At 41.5% G+C, this 23,102-nt stretch overlaps 1 protein-coding gene across 4 annotated transcripts in view; it reads left to right on the plus strand.

Annotated features, from left to right (window-relative positions):
• Positions 1 to 23,102, plus strand: part of LOC124606880 — a 305,942-nt gene that overhangs the window by 164,623 nt on the left and 118,217 nt on the right. For all 4 annotated transcript variants that reach the window (XM_047138973.1, XM_047138974.1, XM_047138975.1 and 1 more), the window contains 2 exons: positions 2,399 to 2,469; positions 16,378 to 16,505. In XM_047138973.1, the coding sequence (XP_046994929.1) occupies positions 2,399 to 2,469; positions 16,378 to 16,505 (199 nt within the window). The remainder of the gene's footprint in view (positions 1 to 2,398; positions 2,470 to 16,377; positions 16,506 to 23,102) is intronic.

A 23,102-nucleotide genomic window follows, 5' to 3' on the forward strand; every position in this document is an offset into this window, starting at 1 on the left:
GTGCTCTTTTCAGAACAGAATAGATTCGGTTGAGTTGTGATTACAGACATACCCTCACATGGTGAGAGGTGCAAACTCATAATGTGTCCAGGGACATGAAAATGAACATTATAATGGTGGTGGTTCAGTTGATATAATAATATGATTTTCATATCGCAATAATACTCAGGTTTTTGCGAGCCACCACTGGGTAGAACTCGTTATTCGACTTCATTCCCACACTGACGCATTTTGCTGCCATTACTTAAATATATGTAGAACTAAACAGCATAATTTTCATGTCAGGTGGCTGCAATGACTTTGCCTCACCTGACTACATTCTTACTAATCACTGCCACTAATACTTACTTGGTGGCTATATTGAGGCATGGAGTGATACTACCGATTGAGACATTTTCATCCTTTGTGAGTTATTATGCAAATAGGTGAACTGTTTATCAATTGCTGTAAATATATAACATTAGCAACCGTGTATACAACTTTAAAACACAAAAATGTGTGTATTTACATATCATCTTTGTTTTTGGTACAAAAACACGAAAAAGTCCAGTCGTTATAGCTTAGCAAGTTGTTGGAAGGATGGTAATGACTCTGTTTCTGTATGAACTTCTGTTGAAAGAACAAACACCTTACTTGTGGAACTACAGTGACTGCACCTCTTTATAAATACTTAAATCACATTAAGTGAGAGGATGGGGTTGTGAAAACATAAATATTTTTGTAAGATAATATTATTCACTATACTACATTGTGTGCAGCAAATCATCATCTTTTTTTCCCTTTTTCTTCTTTTTGTTTTCTTTCTTTCTTATATAATCACTTTTTTCCCCACTACATCAACAGCTGTGCAGTAGTTTCCAAATTGTTCCTTACACATCCGGAATTCGGCCTCTACAGTTTTCAGACAGATGGGTCCAATAAAAAACTTATATGCTGTCTGTAAATTCTGTTTATTGATTTAATGTGTATGGGGGTGATAGCAGTCAGTTTTGCACTGCTTGGACACATGAATTTATACACTGTTAAGTCATCTAAAAGTATGTTTAGTACATATAGATAACACACTGTCTTACTGAATACAGCTTTGTCATATGGTTGCCACTAGTTCAGTTTGTCAAACACAGTCCATAATGCACCGCCTACGCCACTAAGATAATAAATCTTGAATGATGTCGATAAATGGAAGAGTCTCTAGATGTTACCTTGAGTGCTGCATCCCTGTTCATTCCTATGATGGATAGCTTCACACCAGAGAAGTCAATATGTGGGGGAGGGTGAGATGGGTAATACTCCGTCATCATATGAGCATCAGTGTACGGCATTGTACAACTTAGATTTAGCACTGTGTATAACATTCCCAGTCTCCTTTATTACATGGCACTCACAGTCTGCTTGTATTTGCACATTTGTGTCTACTGACAGTGAAATTACGTGTAAAGGCAAAGAGTAGTATGCTGGGACCACTTAAACTGTGGGTCAGTGGATTGTAGAAACTGAACAGCTGTGTCTCCTGATCCTGTATTTCAGATAGGCCTATTGTGGGATGCTGCTATGATAATGTAGACTCAAAGCCAGAAGTTAAATCATGTAGATGTAGCTGCTGCTATAACATATCTGAAAAAAGGGTAAAAAAGAAGTATCTCTCTCTCCTCACACACACACACACACACACACACACACACACACACACACACGCGCGCGCTCAGTGGGAGGGGGTACAGCAGAGATGGATTAATCCTCAACCTTTTTATTTTGTCTTGGGGGGGGGGGGGGGGGGGAGGTGTCAGTGGCTGATCTCTGATGACACTTTATGATGCTGAACCTTCATCGAACAGAACACAAATGACAAGACTCTCGCAGTTGATGTAGAAAGGGGGGAAGCTAGTGGAAGGTTAATGTTGCTGTTCTCATTTCCTCAGCAAATGTGAAGAAATTCACATCAATTTTTAAATCAAATAATTGACTTTGACACATATCACAGGAGATCTGACAACCTTGTAGGCTGTGCTCATATACCCAGTCAATGGGAAGCAAGGTTTTTTAATTCCCTGCCAAATGAGTAATCACATCATATAAATGTGCTCACTCATGGTTTCCATGTAAAATTTGTGAATGCTTGCTGGTTCATTGAGTCTTGTTTACCCATTCAAACAGCAAGCTGGAATAAGATACAAAGTCCATCTGACAGTTACTTTAAGAATTTCTCATGTTTCCCTAAATCATTCTGTGATGCATTAGTCACTTTCTGTGAACCTCCTTCTATGCTGTTATTTAGCCTCTAATGTCTTTGGGAAGATATTAGAGTTTCATTCCGAAATGCCAAATGTATAATATTGCATGAGTTCTGTAAATTTACGTATTTTTTTCATGTCTTTTACACAGACCCATTCTATTTCAGGGTAATGAAGTATTACTGGAGAAGTGGCTGCCCGTCTTGAAGGGGAGACAACTCTGCTTCAAAGGAGTCAGGTATAGATAAAGAGTGCTACATCTGAGGAAGACCATTTTTAGTTTACATGTTATTTTTTATTTTTATTTAACTTATGTCCATAGAGACAGGTGTGTATGATAACATGAGCAGGCTGCATCTATGCAAATGCTTGTTTTTCTTCTTACTTGAAGCCATTTTTTCTGACTAGTTTCACTGCTCAGAAAGATCACACATAATTATGATGTTGTGCAGCCCAAAATGTAATTGATGTGATCATGATCTTAATGTCTCTGCAAAAAGGAGTCTGATAGTATGCATGAAGTATACTGATGCCATTATTTAACAAAGTAATGTGGTTAACAAAATGAAAATGTCTAAATGGTTGCCTACCTGGAAATTATGATTTTTCAAAATTATTCTGTTGATATGGAATTCCACAATACCCATTTATCTTTTAAGAATTGAACTAATAATAATAAAAGAAGGCCTGGTTCCACAAGAATATTGGACATGTCTAACAGATCAGACCACTCATATCTGTGATTCTATGGATGTAGTGAATGTTGAAAAAGTTTCAATGTGGATGCATAACCAATACTTGAAGAACTCGTATGGGAATCAGAAATCTGCGAGTAGGAGGTTAATGGGTGGCGGTTGTTGCTATGTGGTGAGCGGGAAGTTGGGAATTTGGGTCTGAGGGGAAGCATGTCAGATGACCAAGGTGGTTAAGGCAACTGTTCTAGAGAAGCGGAGCATCAGGGTTCAAGTCCGAGTGCAGCACAAATTTTCAACTCTCGCCATAGCATAGCTGCAATACCCTGTGTGGCTGGAAGTCATTATTTCATTCCTGTCTCTTTCTCATCCTGTTTGCTTTCACTCCAATTATTCAAGAATATGTATATTGGCAATGGGAACTAGTAGACACTATGTATATGCAAGTACTAAAGTGGACATTGGACATTTTGCATCTGGGACTTTCCAAATCTTCCTTCTTTGTTGTTGTTGTTACGGTCTTCAATCCAAAGACTGGTTTGATGTCAGCTCTCCATGCTGCTCTATCCTGTGCAAGCCCCTTCATTTCCGAGTACTGCAACCTACATCCTTCTGAATCTGCTTAGTGTATAGTGTGTTCATCTCTTGGTCTCCCTCTATGATTCCCCCCCTCCCCTCCACACACACTCATATACACACACATTTCCCTCCATTGATTCCTTCTTTTAATTAGGCTGTACCACAAATTTCTCTTCGCCCCAATTCTGTACAGTATCTCCTCATTAGTTACGTGATCTACTCATCTAATCTTTAGCATTCTTTTGTAGCACCACTTTTCAAAAGCTTCTAGTCTCTTCTTGCCTAAACTGTTTATCGCCCATGTTTCACTTCCTTACGAGGCTACACTCCATACAAATACGTTCAGAAAGGACTTCCTGACACTTAAATCTATGCTTGATGTCAAAAAATTTCTCTTCTTTAGAAATGCTTTTCTTGCCATTGCCAGTCTACATTTTATATCCTCCCTACTTCGACCATCATTAGTTATTTTGCTTCCCAAATAGCAAAACTCATATGCTGCTTTAAGTGCATAATTTCCTAACCTAATTCTCTCAGTAGCACCTGATTTAATTTGACTGCATTCCATTATCCTCATTTTGCTTTTGTTGATGTTTATCTTACGTCCTCCTTTCAAGATACTGACCATTCTGTTCAACTGCTCTTCCAAGTCCTTTGACAGACTTACAATGTCATTGGCAAACTTCAAAGTTTTCATTTCTTCGCCCTGGTCTTTAATTCCTATTCCAAATTTTTCTTTTGTTTCCTTTGCTGCTTGCTCAATATACAGGTTGAATAACATTTGAGATACGCTACAACTATGTCTCATTCCTGTCTCAACCACTGCTTCTCTTTTGTGCCCCTCGACTCTTATAACTGCCATCTGGTTCCTGTGCCTTTTGTAAATAGCCTTTCACTTCTTGTATTTTACCCCTACCACTTTTAGAATCTGAAAGAGTATTCCAGTCAACATTGTCAAAAGCTTTCTCTAAGTCTACAGATGCTATAAATGTAAGTTTGCCTTTCCTTAAGCTATCTTCTGTAAGAAGTCGTAGGGTCAGTATTGCTTTGCATCTCCCTACATTTCTCCGGAATCGGAACTGATCTTCCCCGAGGGTGGCTTCTTCCAGTTTTTCCGTTCTTCTGTAAAGGTTTCATGTTAGTGACTTATTAAACTGATAGTTTGGTAATTGGCTTTGTTTGGAATTGGGATTACTAAGTTCTTCTTGAAGTCTGAGGGTATTTTGCCTGTCTCATAGATCTTGCTCACCAGATGGAAGAGTTTTGTCATGGCTGGCTCTCCCAAGGCAATATGTAGCGCTAACGGAATTTTGTCTACTCCCGGGGCCTTGTTTTAATTTAAGTCTTTCAGTGCTTTGTCAAATTTGTCACGCAGTATCATATCTCCCTTCTCTTTATCCTCTACGTCCTCTTCCTTTCCATAATATTGCCCTCAAGTACATCTCCGTTGCATAGATCCTCTTTATACTCCTTCGATCTTTTTGCTTTCCTTTCTTTGCTTAGGACTGGTTTTGCACCTGAGCTCTTGATATTCACACAGGTGGTTCTCTTTTCTCCCAAGGCGTTTTTATTTTTCCTGTAGCCAGTATCTATCTTACCCCTAGCGAGATAAGCCTCTACATCCTTACATGTATCCTCTAGCCATCCCTGCTTAGCCATTTTGCTCTTCCTGTCGACCTCATTTTTGAGACGTTTGTATTCCTTTTTGCCTGCTTCATTTACTGCATTTTTGTATTTTCTCCTTTCATCAATTAAATTCAGTATCTTTTCTGTTACCCATGGATTTCTACTAGCCCTTGTCTTTTTACCTACTTGATCCTCTGCTGCCTTCACTATTTCATTTCTTAAAGCTACCCATTCTTCTTCTTTGTACTTGTTAATATAGTGAGTAGATATGGTATACACCCCCATTTCGGAAGCTAACATGATCATCTTTCCATAAGCAAACTTGCAAACTCTTCTGACAACTTTTTGATCACCAGCATTATGATGTTATTTTTTGAACAAAGAAATAAGTAAGCACTGGTCTGGTGTAAGTAAAACACTGAAGGCCAAGTCTGATTAGGATAGCTAAATAAGTAACAACGACCACAAAGAGGTGGACATATGATATTAATTCAGTAGAGGAATCACTCAAGGTACTGTTCTAACCAGTAACACAAAGATACAGTTTACTGTGTTACAATGTGGCGCTAACAAGAATATGGTGGAGGTAGTTACACATCTCAAAAACATTAACAATTGAAAGCCTTGAGGCCGCTGCAAATAAATACATGGTCCCCATCAGGTGTCGCTGGTGTACTGCTGCGCTCACGGTGGACCGCGTGATGGCAGTCGGTGATCAGGCTGCTCCTTGCAGCCACCTTGGATAGCTGCGGGGATGTCTTTGAATGTCGGTGTGCAATTATACTTGCTGCAGTGGTCCGACTTATGTATACTGTTGCGGTAGGTCTAGTATGTCCATGTCATCCAAGATGGTGTCTGGGGTGGCAGCCAAAGGTGTGAGAAACACTTGATCTGTGCAGACCGGCATGTTTAGGTGAATATTGTCTGTCTCCATCCACACTGGAATGCCCAGATCTTTCTTGACTTCATCACGTATATTACGAGCATTAAATAAAAAAAACAAGTGTTGACATAAGCACAGTTGAGTCCAAAGCTGAATGCAGGATCATCAATGAAGTACAACACTTAGCGCTTTAAGTACATTTATTACAGACACAAACATATGGAGTATACAGAATTGGGTCCAATGAAGAGTGTTGCTATTCATGTAACCATCATATATTCCAGAATTTGAAAACATTACAAACATTATAAACTTTGAGAACCTTCCAGAAATTATATACTAAATAAGAAATATTTGCTGGTGATCGGATTTGAACTGATAATCTGCAGCATGCCAACCAGTGATGATAATTGCTACTGCACTTCCATGCAGCACAGCTTGTGTCATTGCTCCCTCTCGTGATGAAACAGAGACCAGCCATTTCAGAACTTCTCACTGGAGCTGACTACAACATCCTAGATCTAGATCTTGTCAGTGGTCTTCTGTTTAGTAGCACTTGAAAGATCGTGTCATGATGTGTTGTCACATTCTCTTTCCTTCAATGAGCACGAAAGGTAGCCTCCCCATTAGAAACAATGTTAAATTGTTTTAATGAAATACGTTCACGTGTAAGTTAAGGAAATTCCAATTATTCTTTTATCCCTTAATGCCTAAGTACTTTACTCACATTGGAGGCCAAATAAATAAATAAAAGAAAATGATAAGAAGCTTCACAGTCATCGGTGGGCTTTCAGTTTCTGTGAAAGAGAAGCCCCAGTTTCAGTCTTTGCCTCAGAAGTGTAGCAGGACTTCATATGGATGACATTGATGAGATCTCTGTACTTGTAACTTCTTGCTGAAGGATCATAGTCCTCTACTTTGTATGTGATTTTTGAGAGGAGATGAAGGTTACAATACAAACCAAATTAGCATTTCACTAACTTTTATGATAGTTGCACTTTTGCATTATTCAGGTCTCAATCCTTCTCCTGGGCTTCCAGGATCCATATGCGAGCCGGCTGTTTAGCTTTTTCAGTCCTGGTCATGAGGTGTCTCACATAGTCTTCCTGAGTATCAGCCAGTTAAAACTGTAACAATGTGTCTGTTGTAATTTTGGCTTTGCAATCGTGGAGGAGAAAGAATAGTGTGAAGCCTCTAGTGACTTGCATTGCTTGGTTATAATGCAGATGTCATGATGGGCAATAAGTATCCCAATCTATTTGTTAGACTGTATCTGCCAATGTCTTATTAAAGTGTTCTGCATGGCCATTCTTTTTTTAGTGGTAGTCAGTTGTCATCCTGTGGGTGATACTGCAACATGAAATTTCTTTAATACTAGTACTGACTGGATAACTTCTCATGATCAGAGATCGTGACTAGGGGTGCTCTGCACTTCAAAATGATATCTTTTACAAGGAACATTGCAATTTCTAGAGCTTTGGCTGTCCGCTTAGCTTTGGTGTTGTGGGTAAGGCAGACAATGCAGAATATTATCCAGAGATTCCTGTTTTGACTTCAGGAACCTCCCAGAGAGGTAGTTTCCAATGTGATGGAATGTCGCTGCTGCATGCAGAATTAGTACCAGGTGCCCCAGAGGTAATTGCAACACATGCTTCCATCATTGGTCAGTTTATTCATAGTGGGAGAGTAGTTCATCTGGGACTGGGTCAGTAGTTCATCTGGGACTCAGAGACTACCTTCTTGAATCTGCTTTTCAACTGCACCTATCCCATAACTGCCAGTGTTCGTCTCAATATTTTTGTCATACAGTGTTAGCGATGTAGATGTTAGCATCTCCTTAAGGGCAAGGAAAGGTCTTCCTTCCACATCATTCCAGGAAAATTTAGTGTCTCTCTGTAGCAGTTCTGGCAAGGGACATGCCTTGCTATACAGGTCCTTTATGAATCATTGGTATCAGGATGGGCTCTATCTCCATTCACTAGGTGGTGAGGAGGCACTATTTCACCGCAGGCGGAGCCCTGCAGGTTGAACAAACATAAACACAGTCCAAATGGCATGTCTTCAAACTCGGAGAGGCCATCAGGAATTACAAGGCAGTCTTTTCCCTGTCAGCCTCGTCAGTCTCAGTTTTGCCAGCAGCCTGTCTGCATGATCATAGTTAAAAAAATACTTTGCTACTTTCAAGCAGTCTAGGGTATCAGTAAAAATACAAATGCGAATTCTTTACAGACGAATGGAAAAACTGATAGAAGCCGACCTCGGGGAAGATCAGTTTGGATTCCATAGAAATGTTGGAACACGTGAGGCAATACTGACCCTACGACTTATCTTAGAGGAAAGATTAAGGAGAGGCAAACCTACGTTTCTAGCATTTGTAGACTTAAAGAAAGCTTTTGACAATGTTGATTGGAATACTCTCTTTCAAATTCTGAAGGTGGCAGGGGTAAAATACAGGGAGCGAAAGGCTATCTACAATTTGTACAGAAAGCAGATGGCATTTATAAGAGTCGAGGGGTATGAAAGGGAAGCAGTGGTTGGGAAGGGAGTGAGACGGGGTTGTAGCCTATCCCCGATGTTATTCAATCTGTATATTGAGCAAGCGATAAAGGAAACAAAAGAAAAGTTCGGAGTAGGTATTAAAATCCATGGAGAAGAAATAAAAACTTTGAGGTCCGCCGATGATATTGTAATTCTGTCAGAGAAAGCAAAGGACTTGGAAGAGCAGTTGAACGGAATGGACAGTGTCTTGAAAGGAGGGTATAAGATGAACATCAACAAAAGCAAAAGGAGTATAACGGAATGTAGTCGAATTAAGTTGGGTGATGCTGAGGGAATTAGATTAGGAAATGAGATACTTAAAGTAGTAAAGGAGTTTTGCTGTATGGGGAGCAAAATAACTGATGATGGTCGAAGTAGAGAGGATATAAAATGTAGACTGGCAATGGCAAGGAAATCGTTTCTGAAGAAGAAAAATTTGTTAACATCGAGTATAGATTTAAATGTCAGGAAGTCGTTTCTGAAAATATTTGTATGGAGTGTAGCCATGTATGGAAGTGAAACGTGGACGATAAATAGTTTAGACAAGAAGAGAATAGAAGCTTTCGAAATGTGGTGCTACAGAAGAATGCTGAAGATTAGATGGGTAGATCACATAACTAATGAGGTGGTATTGAATAGAATTGGGGAGAAGAGGAGCTTGTGGCACAACTTGACTAGAAGAAGGGATCGGTTGGTAGGACATGTTCTGAGGCATCAAGGGATACACCAATTTAGTATTGGAGGGCAGCGTGGAGGGTAAAAATCATAGAGGGAGACCAAGAGATGAATACACTAAGCAGATTCAGAAAGATGTAGGCTGCAGTAGGCGCTGGGAGACGAAGAAGCTTGCACAGGATAGAGTAACATGGAGAGCTGCATCAAACCAGTCTCAGGACTGAAGACCGCAACAACAACAACAGGGTATCGGTATTTAGCAATGGGTTTACATATTTTTTCAGGATTTTGTTCAGTTGTCAGTAGTCGACACAGTAACACCATGTACCATCCTCTCTCCTCATGAGGACCACCGGAAAGGATAAAGGGCTGCCTCAAAGTTAATTACTGAAGTCTTGTGGCACTTTCCCCACTTCCTCATGAGTTTATGTGTCATTCAGCCAATGATCTCATACACGTGCTAGCTAATTCATGGGTTCTCCACCATGTTGATATGGTCTGCTTGATCTCTCATTTCTCCACTCAGGTTTGAAAGCACCCAAAAATTTGTATGGAATGGCTACACACACAGACTTCATTCCTTTGTCAGGCCAGATCCTATTAGCTATCTGATAATAACATCCTACACTTCATCACCTGTAGTAGTAGCAGAGCACAATCCTCCTCCAATGGCTTTCAGCTGCCACCCCTGGTCTAGTTTGGCTGTTCCTATGCAATCACCTTTAGGGATGAGTTGTATTTGCTTGCGACAATTAGTGATGTATGCAGATTTATTTTTTGAGCCTGAGTAACTTTCTGTAGTTGACAAGAGCTTCACAGTATGACTGAGAATCTTGATTGATGAATGGAGCTCGTCATTTTGATGACAGTGGGATGTCATCTTCAGTAGTAAATAACCAACCAGAGCTTGTTGGAATAGCTTTGTAATTGACTATGTTGTCAAAACAAAAAAATTCTAAATGCCGTGTTCGTAACTGATAGTTATTCTTGCAATACATGTTCCATCACCTGGATGCATTTCGCAACCTTCAGCACAATTGCTTTTGTATCATGGAACATTGTCCTCTGTTGCTGGTGGTAACAAGTATCCAACATTACAGAAAAACAAGCCTTGCAATTGAACAATGCCCAGACAGGTTGGTTGTCAATGATTATGTTGATATGGTTTCCTTTCACCATGATGACTGTCATCCACGGAGGATTTTCGGCTGTGGCAGCCTCACCTCCATAGGTGTTGCTTCACTTAGTTTTTGTGACTTTGGCTGCTAGGTGAGTGGCTTGCACCCTTGCACAACAAATGGGAATGGCTATGGGCATCTGATGGGTGGGCCCAGTGTACAGTAACTGGCTTCATCTCACAAGCTGACTCGAATCGTCTGCAGTTGACTAGTGTGAATAGGACTATTGTAATACTTGACATATCGGGGCATAATAGTCATCACATGCTAGTCTTATTTCTCTGCTTCTCTGCACTAGCATACAATGAGTCCAGGGTGCCCACAGTGAAGACATACTGGCGTGTTGTCCTCTGCCACCAGATGTCTCTTCTACACGACATTGTACTTGACAGAGGAGTTGGATGTACTTGAGAATGTTGAAATGCTGGGTTGTCATATGAAGGATAGGGCATAATCCAAGTTGGCAGAGTCCATTCTGACGTGGTGTGTTTGACTAGTGCCAAAGATTGGTACTTAAGATCGATACATCTCTTTGTCAACATTCTTTATTTGAAGTGTAGGGTTCAGGTTCATAGCACATTGTGCAACATTTCTGGCTGTCATAAACTGCTGTATACCTCCTTACCTGCTGTGTGAGAGAGGTGAGGTAATGATTGGCTTCCACAACTGCCATGGGGACCACATTCAGATGTCGATCATACTACTTTCATCCGAGTCTTTTCTTGTGTGTTTTCTCGATACACTGGCACAATTAGATGAAATCCTTGATTGTTGTGACATCCTTTACCAGAAGAGCTCAATACGTCATCTATGACTCCTTTCACAAGTGTCATATTTTGTTAGCTTCTCTCATATTCGGTTTCACAGTGTGGCATAAAGTCAAAATATTTTGTACATAAGATTGTGTCATTTCCTCATGAATGGGGCCCTATTATTCAGTTATTCTTCCACTAAATGTACCTGCTGCTGATTATTATGAAATGTGTTTTCAGTTAGGTCTGGAATTTGTCCCAGCCATTGAGCTGCTCTTTATTGTTCTTGAATTACAGTTGGGATGTGCCACCCACATGAAATTATATGAATGACAAACATATGATGTCATCCCATCTGTTGTATTTCATGAATAAGTTGAATCCTTTCAGCCGTTTTGTTGGTTCCTGACCATTGTCTCCAGAATGCACTGGTGGATGTCTGATGTGCAGTTCACTTACTGTTGATTCGTTCATCGAGACAACCCCTTTTACATTTCCTAATTGGAGCCATAGTGATGTAGATGTTTTGAAATAACAAACATCTCCACCAAAAAATCGCAATTGATTCCAAATCAGAAAGCACGGCCATCAATAAGTACAACATTTAGCACTACAAGAACGTTTATTACAAACACCAACATGCCATCAGAACAGACCTGAACTCCTATACGGAGAGTGTTGCCGTTTATACAAACATTAAATATTCTAGGATATATGAACATTACAAATACAATGAATTTCAAGAACCTTCTAGAAATGATAAATACTACATAACAAATATTTAGTGGTGATTGGATTTGAATTGGTGATCTACAGAAGGCTGCCAGGGACGCAGCTGAAACTCCTCACTGCCTATGGCACAGCTCGTGGAAATATCACCTATTAATGTTTTGTACCATCTGTCCAAGGCTTTTGATGATGTTGTTCAACACACTATTTTTTTGTGGAAAGAATTGGTGATGAATAACATCAGCGTACACTCCACTGCAGAGTGAAAAGCTCATTTTGGATGAATAAATTGTTTGCACATATTTAACTAAAAGAAGATAGTAGAATGAGAAAAAAAATTGCCATGGGACAAATCTCAGAATGTCACATATGGTTTAATTTTGTGCCCTCTTCTCTTTCTTATACATGTGAATGACTCAACTTCACATTCATCAAAGCAGAGTAGGTTCTTTTGGTGTGTGGCACAGCAGATACAGTTAACCATGTTGTAGAGACAGAAGTAAGTTGTTAATAATGTTAAATGACGTCTGTCTTAGTTTTAAAAAAGAAAAAATTAAAAACATAATATTCACTTATATGCAACAAAGAGACTTAACAGCAATAATTAATGAAGCACATTAATAGGAGCCAGTGAATAGGATAAAATGCTAATGTTTTCTGTTATGCATGTTGTCGCATGTTTGGAGTGGACAAAACATATTAGCGAGCCTCTCAAACAGCTAAATTCCACAACCTCTACTGCTCGCATAATTGCTAGTTTGCGAGAGAAACAAGTCTATATCTTGTTTTACGTAATGTTATTAATGGCATGTAGCATGAGTTTGTGTGGTAACTCATCACCAGTGAAAACAATATTGATTGTGACACAGTATACAGTGAGAGTAATGTGTGGTTTTCACCTATAGCCATCCTTAGAAGCCCCTTCCACAAGTTAGGCATTCTGACTGCACCTGCAAGACAGATATGCAGTGTGTTTCACAATTTCTACTGCAGGCTTCTAAGGGTTGTAGAGGAGAATTAGTAAATAAAGTTTTGTTTAGGATCCCAGGGTGGAGCAGTCACGGGGCAAATCTCAGAATGTCACATACACTTTAATTTTGTGTTCTCTTCTATTTCTTATACATGTGACTGACCCAACTTCACATACATCAGGCAGAGTTGGATGTAAAATAAAATTGTAAGGTTTGGATCACTTTAACTCTCCCACTTCATGGTACATATACAAAGCAAAGGACGTACTGTCAACAATCGCTCTTGCAATTAGGACACCATGTACCATTTTTGTCCATCTACAACAACAGCTGTGAGGAACTGGTACATTAGGGGGTTTGACTGGTGCTTAATGGTTCTGCCTCACTGTTGACTTTGAAGGAGGCATTATGGGCTCCTGTATGACATACAGGTCAGAGTTCATTGTTTCCTCTGTCTGCATATTGTGATGTAGGGAATTTGAAAGTGATCTGATCTTCAAACTTAGTTTTGTAACTATTAAATATCTTTGAAGTACACTGTAAGACAGAAGGAAACAATGCACTATGAAATAATTATCCTAATGGAATGGAAATTGGTAGATGTGATATACATGTACAGACGAACCAACGAGTACAACTTCAGAAAAAATTGGTTGAGTTATTCAAGAGAAAGAGCTTCACAAACTGAGCAAGTCAGTAACAAGGTGTTCCACCTGTGGCCCTTATGCAAGCAGTTATTCAGTTTGGCACTTACTGAAGAGTTGTTGGATGTCCTCCAGAGGGGTATAGTGCCAAATTCTGTCATATTGGTGCATTGGATCATCAAAATCCAAAGCTGGTTGGGCCCCCCTGCCTATAATGCTCCAAAGGTCTCAGTTGTTGAGAGATCCAGTGACCGTGATAGCCAAAGTAGGAAGGATTTGGTAAGCACAGAGACAAGCAATAAACTCTTGCTGTGAGACGGGCATTATCTTGCTGAAATGTAAGCCCAGGATGGTGTCCCATCAAGGGCAACAAAATCCCCAGATGACAACCAAACAGGTCCTGCTATGAAATGAAATGGCACCCCAGACAACCACTCTTGGTTGTCTGGGCATATGACAAGCCACAGTCAGGTTGGTATCCCACCACTGCCCAGGAAATCTCCAGATACGTCTTTGCTGGTCATTGGAGTTCAATTCGAAGTGGGATTCATCACTAAAGACAATCCTATGCCGCATGTGCCCTACACCTTTGCAGACGGGCTTGTTGTTGTACAGAGATCAATGGTAGTCAGCACGAGTGGCACTGAGAGCTCAGACCCCATTCTGTGATTCACCTATTAATCCTTGTGGTCACTGAAGCACCAGTTGCTTGTCAGATTAATAATAATGATGGATCAGGGACTCTAAGTGCCTCGGCGATGATTGCTCAGTTCTCACATTCTGTCATCTCTCTAGGTCAGCTGCTTCCACCTTGATGCTGTGTTCGGCCATGGTTCACCCATTCCTGCCAACATAGTCGAATATTGGCATCACTTCTATTCATTGGCGAGTGATTTGCTGGCTACTCCAACTGGCTTCTTTGAATCCAACAATGCACTGTATATTGTTCATGTGGCTGTCTGTGAGGCATAGCTACTGTCCAACTGAGTACACTGAATAAAATTTGCAGTGTCTGTATGCCTTGGTATCAACATCTTCTGTTTAATGAACTTCACACGATCAAGGAAACTCCCACTACATGGCATTCTTCCCTCTGCTTTTCCCGGTGGGAATGTACCATTTTCTGCCATCTTTTTTATCGGCCATACTAGGTTGACACATGGCTTTTTACTCCCCAATGACCCTCCCCCTGTCCTTGTTGCAGGGCTCCCCTCATGGTGATCCATATTTTAGTGGACTGCTCCCACCTTTTGGCCCTTTGCACTAAATATGCTGCCACCAGGTGCCAGCGGACGATCCTCAAATGCTTACGTCTGACCTTGGTTTTCTATGCGAAAGTGGTTTGTCCTCTCAGGTTTAAGTCGTTGAAATTTTGTCTAGAATTGGAGTCCCTCAGTTTTGGCATTGGTTATGGAGGCCGTGGCCTTGCCTCCACACCAGATAGATTCTTCCCATCATTTCCCCTACTTTTTGTGCAGTTTTTTCCCATTTTCATGTGTCTTCTTCCTCTGGCGTTGTCCCCGTAGTTTTGTGATCAAGGTATAATGTGCGGTTCAGGATGGATTGATGGCAGTGTTGGTGCCCCAATACGTGTAGCATTCCTGGGGCACCCTACTCTCCCCATTTCATCCACCAACCTCCTCTTTTTTCCTGTTCCTGCTGCCCCAACGTTCCTTTTGCCTCTTTGTTTGCCCATTTTTCCTTGCCCTTGACTGGACTGTGCTGTTTGTGTTTTTCCTGCCACCTTAGGTTATGGGACCGATTACCTCGCTGTTTAGTCCCCTCCCCCAGTCATCCAACCAACCAACCAACCAACCATCTGTTGATACCTGCATAAATATCAGTTTGTGACCAGTTTACGAAACTATTATGTAGTGCATTGTTTGCTTGTCTTAGAGTGTCTAGGGCGATCCAAAAGTCCGTTAACATTTGTAAATTCAAAATTTCACCAAGTAATGTAGGTAGAGGTATTTGATACACGTGCTTTAAATGATATGTGGTGTATGAAATCAGAAAAAAATTCACAAAAGACCAACAGATGGTGCTTCATAGGATACGAAACCAAAAATTAACATAATTTGATTTTTAGCAAAGATGATGATCTTTACATAAGAAATGCTCAACATGTCAGATGTCATTCATTAGTAACTCCTGCAGCCGAGGAAAATGTTGTGGACAGTATTGTACAGCTTATCAATAAGTATGATGAGAAATTGCCATCAGATGTTATCTTTTAGCATCCATAATGACAGATGATTGTGGTAGACTTCTGACTTCAGGTAACGCTGCAACCAATAATCACATGGACTGAGGTCTGGTGACCTGGCAGGCCAAATATGATGGACGTATCAGCTCAGCACACAATCCTCATGTGCGCAAGAGATCTTTTACACATGTAGCAATATGGGCTGCAGCACCATCCTGCATAAAAGTCATACCTTCCAGCAGGTGTTCATCGGCCAGGCTAAGGATGATGCAATTCTGTAACATATCGGCATACCTTACGCTCACCATGATGACAATTTGAAAAGCAGTACTATGCATTTCCTCAAAGAAAAAGGGCTCAATCATGATTGATGTGGTAAATGCACACAACATTGTGACTTCTTCATCATGCCATGGTGTTTCCAGTGCCATTGACTTGTTGGCTGGCTTTTGCACTTATTATTAATTTCAATAAAACTCCATGTCATTTCAGACGTGTATCAAGTTTTACCTCTCTGCCTCCTTTATTATGTGAATTAGTGCATTTTCAAATGTTAATAGACTTTTGGATCACCCTGTATTTTACACTTAAATTTACTTTGATCTTGTTCTTTTGGTGGATGTAATGTAATATGAGTGCTCACGTCTGTTTATTTCTTTTTTATGTTCATTAGGTCTATAGGGAGCACATACAACGATCACACAACAGCTGCCGTAAAATCAAGACTTAAAAGTGATACTGTGACACTTGTTGATGGCAGTACCTGCAAGCTTATAGGACAGTTTCATGACGTACAAAATTGTAAGGATGTCTACAATTTCGTATCTCATTTTTAAGGAATTATGTAAGAGCCAGTCAAATGAAAGTGAGACAGATGGAAAAAAGTAAGAAAATTGTTTATTAATTTAAAAGTAATCACAATAACTTTTAATACATTATCTGACTGTGAGACTAGGCAACTGTACCTTCATGGAAAAATGTTAGCAGAAAAATCAATGGCAATGAATGTCTTTCTTCAGGGCTTCAAAAATATGGAAATCGTGTGGGGTAAGATTGGGACTTTATGAAGGATGTGCAAAGGTTTCCCAGCAAAACTATCGCAGAAACAACCTTGCAAAATATGGGGGGGGACACCCCCCCCCCCCCTCCCCCCCGCCTCCGCCACATACACACATATTGCCAAGGTTGTCTTGAGTATGCTGCATAAATTTTGCTGGATAACTCTTACACATACTCCATACACTCCTGATCTCTCTCCTTGTGATTTCCATATTTTTGATGCCTCAAAGAGATACATTCATGCCATTTGATTTCTTTCGGACGAAGAGATCCACACCTGGGTACAATCATGGTTCTGTGGGCAACTGCAAATATTTTTCCAATAAGGCATCAACCACCTTGTCTCACAGTTGAGTAAGTGAGTTTAACAGTTACAGCAATTGCTTTTGAAGTAATAAATAGTTTCCTTACTTTTTTCCGTCTGTCTCATTTTCATTTGACTGCTCTGTGTAGATTTATGGAGAAATGTATCAGGCATTTGGATCATACTTTTTCTCCTATTTTAACTTATTATAAAAGTTTGTTTATATTTTTGATCTGTTATTAATTAGCATCTTGCACTTATGAGGAAATACAATATTCACAGGTGGAAATTCAGAAATGTTGTATAAGCTGTAAGGTAATCAAATACTTGTGTGTTGTGTATTAAACACTCTGTCATGTCAGTAGCATGCCAGTTGTGAACTAGGCTCGTTCGGCTCTTCATGCAGGTGTCTCAAATTGCAAGCTGAAATATTTTCAGATTGGGAAACTTGATGAAGAACGACAAGAAAACTCTGACAAATAATTGAGACTGAACAACTAGGTAGGATAACAAACTGATATTGAATCCCACAAGTCACTAACACACTAACCATTAATGTTGCATAATCCTGCATCTACCCTGAGCAGCTAAGTACTTTGAGTAGCTAAGTCCTGCCCTGAAAGCAGAGTAATGGTACGTTTATGCTGCAGCCTTACTGCTCACCTTTTGCCATGCTACATTTACACTGCAGCCTCACTGCTCGCTGGGAGTAGTTTCCCTGCAGCTGTTCACATAGCTAGCAGAGTTAAACACAGCTCTGCTGGAGTGATCTTGAAGCAGCCAATCATTGGGATCCTTCACATCATTTATCACACTGCTAATGTAGACTCTCAAGTAGGGTACCCATTTCCAGAATGAGATTGTCACTCTGCAGCAGAGTGTGCGCTGACTTGAAACTTCCTGGCAGATTAAAACTGTGTGCCGGACTGAGAATCGAACTCGGGACCTTTGCCTTTCGCTGGCAAGTGCTCTACCATCTGAGCTACCCAAGCACGACTCACGCCCCGTCCTCACAGCTTTACTTCTACCAGTACCTCGTCTCCTACCTTCCAAACTTTACAGAAGCTCTCCTGTGAACCTTGCAGAACTAGCACTCTTGAAAGAAAGGATATTGCGGAGACATGGCTTAGTCACAGCCTGGGGGATGTTTCCAGAATGAGATTTTCACTCTGCAGTGGAGTGTGCACTGATATGAAACTTCCTGGCAGATTAAAACTGTGTGCCGGACCGAGACTCGAACTCGGGACCTATGCCTTTCTCGGGCAAGTGCTCTAACATCTGAGCTACCCAAGCACAACTCACGCCACATCCTCACAGCTTTACTTCTGCCAGTATCTCGTCTCCTACCTTCCAAACTTTACAGAAGCGAACCTTGCAGAACTAACACTCCTGAAAGAAAGGAGTGTATACGACCCGGGATAACCGGGAGTTCCGGGAAAAACCTGGGAATTTTTTCATCCGGGAGAAAGCCGGGAAAAACCCAGGAATTTATTAGAATTCCGGGAATTTTTCGTTGATTTTGCTTTCAGTTAAATTTTTGTAATTTTGGCTGGTAAGAACCGATACTCTAACAAAGGATATTACTGCATCCCTCTACTGCAGAATAATACAGCAGCAATAAAACACGAATGAGAGAAAAAACAAAAATAAAACTTAAATTGCAAAGTAAATGCACCATATACAGCAACAAAACACAGTGCTTATACAAGCATCTGCCAACAGCAAAATGTGTCAAAGGCTTTAGGAAGACTATGCAATGTCCCGTAACAACAAATTGCCTCTGATGAGCATGATGTCACAACTGTTTACATTAGATTCATTTTAGCAGTTACGAGCGGGATCATGTGCATGCGCAGTTGAGTAGTACTTTCTCCCGCATCTGACTACAGAAATATGGCTGTTAGCTTTGCAAGCAGTTGCAGCAAGCAGCTAGTTGCTATCAGGAAAAATTTTACTGGAGTGCCCAAGCTGCCAGATTCTTGCATGCGCAGCAGGAGGGAGGGTGGGGGACAAATTCATACTCTTGAGCTTTGTTTCACAAAGCGACTAGCATCCAGCGCACGTTAGTCTATCGATTACTCATATGACTTTGAAATGCATCCCTGTCGGTTTTTGAACATTTTTGAACACATTCTGAGTTGATTTCTGAATGAATCGTAAGTTGGTTTGTGAATGCGTGCATTATGCACATGATGTCTCTGTCAGGGGGATCCTCGTTGCACGTAGACACAAACTTTCCTACAGACAAAAGGGGCTATACGAGCTGAGTGGAGTAAGGCTGAACGGATGAATGCCAACCGCTGTCTGATTGTGTGGTTGATTGGGTTTGCGAATGATAAGCGTTGTTATAATTACTAGCTAAATCAATATAATGGAAGGAAACATTCCACGTGGGAAAAATTATATATAAAAACAAAGATGAAGTGACTTACCGAACAAAAGCGCTGGCAGGTCGATAGACGCACAAACAAACACAAACATACACACAAAATTCAAGCTTTCGCAACAAACTGTTGCCTCATCAGGAAAGAGGGAAGGAGAGGGGAAGACGAAAGGAAGTGGGTTTTAAGGGAGAGGGTAAGGAGTCATTCCAATCCCGGGAGCGGAAAGACTTACCTTAGGGGGAAAAAAGGACAGGTATACACTCGCACACACGCACATATCCATCCACACATACAGACACAAGCAGACATATTTGAAGACAAAGAGTTTGGGCAGAGATGTCAGTCGAGGCAGAAGTGTAGAGGCAAAGAAGTTGTTGAAAGACAGGTGAGGTATGAGTGGCGGCAACTTGAAATTAGCGGAGATTGAGGCCTGGTGGATGACGAGAAGAGAGGATATACTGAAGGGCAAGTTCCCATCTCCGGAGTTCGGATAGGTTGGTGTTGGTGGGAAGTATCCAGATAACCCGGACGGTGTAACACTGTGCCAAGATGTGCTGGCTGTGCACCAAGGCATGTTTAGCCACAGGGTGATCCTCATTACCAACAAACACTGTCTGCCTGTGTCCATTCATGCGAATGGACAGTTTGTTGCTGGTCATTCCCACATAGAATGCATCACAGTGTAGGCAGGTCAGTTGGTAAATCACGTGGGTGCTTTCACACGTGGCTCTGCCTCTGATCGTGTACACCATCCGGGTTACAGGACTGGAGTAGGTGGTGGTGGGAGGGTGCATGGGACAGGTTTTGTATCGGGGGCGGTTACAAGGATAGGAGCCAGAGGGTAGGGAAGGTGGTTTGGGGATTTCATAGGGATGAACTAACAGGTTACGAAGGTTAGGTGGACGGCGGAAAGACACTCTTGGCGGAGTGGGGAGGATTTCATGAAGGATGGATCTCATTTCAGGGCAGGATTTGAGGAAGTCGTATCCCTGCTGGAGAGCCACATTCAGAGTCTGGTCCAGTCCCGGAAAGTATCCTGTCACAAGTGGGGCACTTTTGTGGTTCTTCTGTGGGGGATTCTGGGTTTGAGGGGACAAGGAAGTGGCTCTGGTTATTTGCTTCTGTACCAGGTCGGGAGGGTAGTTGCGGGATGCGAAAGCTGTTTTCAGGTTGTTGGTGTAATGATTCAGGGATTCCGGACTGGAGCAGATTCGTTTGCCACGAAGACCTAGGCTGTAGGGAAGGGACCGTTTGATGTGGAATGGGTGGCAGCTGTCATAATGGAGGTACTGTTGCTTGTTGGTGGGTTTGATGTGGACGGACGTGTGAAGTTGGCCGTTGGACAGGTGGAGGTCAACGTCAAGGAAAGTGGCATGGGATTTGGAGTAGGACCAGGTGAAACTGATGGAACCAAAGGAGTTGAGGTTGGAGAGGAAATTCTGGAGTTCTTCTTCACTGTGAGTCCAGATCATGAAGATGTCATCAATAAATCTGTACCAAACTTTGGGTTGGCAGACTTGGGTAACCAAGAAGGCTTCCTCTAAGCGACCCATGAATAGGTTGGCGTACGAGGGGGCCATCCTGGTGCCCATGGCTGTTCCCTTTAATTGTTGGTATGTCTGGCCCTCAAAAGTGAAGAAGTTGTGGGTCAGGATGAAGCTGGCTAAGGTGATGAGGAAAGAGGTTTTAGGTAGGGTGGCAGGTGATCGGCGTGAAAGGAAATGCTCCATCGCAGCGAGGCCCTGGACGTGCGGAATATTTGTGTATAAGGACGTGGCATCAATGGTTACAAGGATGGTTTCCGGGGGTAACAGATTGGGTAAGGATTCCAGGTGTTCAAGGAAGTGGTTGGTGTCCTTGATGAAGGATGGGAGACTGCATGTAATGGGTTGAAGGTGTTGATCTACGTAGGCAGAGATACGTTCTGTGGGGGCTTGGTAACCAGCTACAATGGGGCGGCCGGGATGATTGGATTTGTGGATTTTAGGAAGAAGGTAGAAGGTAGGGGTGCGGGGTGTCGGTGGGGTCAGGAGGTTGAAGGAGTCAGGTGAAAGGTTTTGCAGGGGGCCTAAGGTTCTGAGGATTCCTTGAAGCTCCGCCTGGACATCGGGAATGGGGTTACCTTGGCAAACTTTGTATGTGGTGTTGTCTGAAAGCTGACGCAGCCCCTCAGCCACATACTCCCGACGATCAAGTACCACGGTCGTGGAACCCTTGTCCGCCGGAAGAATGACAATGGATCGGTCAGCCTTCAGATCACGGATAGCCTGGGCTTCAGCAGTGGTGATGTTGGGTGTAGGATTAAGGTTTTTTAAGAAGGATTGAGATGCAAGGCTGGAAGTCAGAAATTCCTGGAAGGTTTGGAGAGGGTGATTTTGAGGAAGAGGAGGTGGGTCCCGCTGTGACGGAGGACGGAACTGTTCCAGGCAGGGTTCAATTTGGATGGTGTCTTGAGGAGTCGGATCATTAGGAGTAGGATTAGGATCATTTTTCTTCGTGGCAAAGTGATACTTCCAGCAGAGAGTACGAGTGTAGGACAGTAAATCTTTGACGAGGGCTGTTTGGTTGAATCTGGGAGTGGGGCTGAAGGTGAGGCCTTTGGATAGGACAGAGGTTTCGGATTGGGAGAGAGGTTTGGAGGAAAGGTTAACTACTGAATTAGGGTGTTGTGGTTCCAGATTGTGTTGATCGGAATTTTGAGGTTTTGGAGGGAGTGGAGCTGGAAGTGGGAGATTGAGTAGATGGGAGAGACTGGGATTTTGCAGAAAATTTTTGGTCAGATTGCTATACTAGTGAGGGCCAGTTGTACAGTCCCCGGCTAGCAGCCGCTTTAAATTATATTCTGGAAGAAGCGTGGAAAACACGTTGTACAAACATGTAGCAACGCCTAACCGGAGAATGATTGCTGGGTAACTAAACCGGTGATTCTGGCAGAGTTAGTGGAGTTAACCTGCGAATAAGCTTTGACATTGGCAGGAATAGTTACAGAATTAGTGATAAGAAGACTGTTAGAACGAGGAAGGAGAAGAAACAGGGACATCACACACATTATGGAACAATATGACGATTCCAGATTTGTATAGAAATTTCGTACTACTACTTTTAGGTCTCATACTTGAGAAACTGGAGCGTATGAATGAAGTGTGAAACAATTTCCTATCATAAGGCTTTTTGCGTGTAGTAGGCCTAATTGCATTTGATATTGGTACTTTGTGAATTATATTCTGTCGTTACAAAAAAGACCGTTTGTGCCAAAACAGTCTTGTTTATTTGGTGTGTATTACAATTGTTGCAGTATTAGAAAGACCTGTTTTGTTGTATCTAGCAGACAGTGACAAAACAGACGTAATGAGATTGGGAAACCACACCAGTCTTCGGTCCTATTTGCATTAACAGCTTTTTCATTGCTATACAACGACATTTCGACTTTTCATGTAGCAAAACATTTGACGAACTTTGATGAGGTAATAGATTCTTTTGCAGAAAGGAAAGCACACTATGTAAAGCTGTAGCAAGATTAGAGAGAAAAAAATTCTAGGAGCTAAGGACTGAAGAAATGTGTATTGTCTTGCTTGTCTCATGTCTCTACTGGGTTTATGTATCCTATATTTAATTTTATGTCACACAAAGCAGCAAGTTGTTAACTGATAG

Source organism: Schistocerca americana, chromosome 3, assembly GCF_021461395.2.
Source record: "Schistocerca americana isolate TAMUIC-IGC-003095 chromosome 3, iqSchAmer2.1, whole genome shotgun sequence".
Taxonomy (NCBI): Eukaryota; Metazoa; Arthropoda; class Insecta; order Orthoptera; family Acrididae; genus Schistocerca; species Schistocerca americana.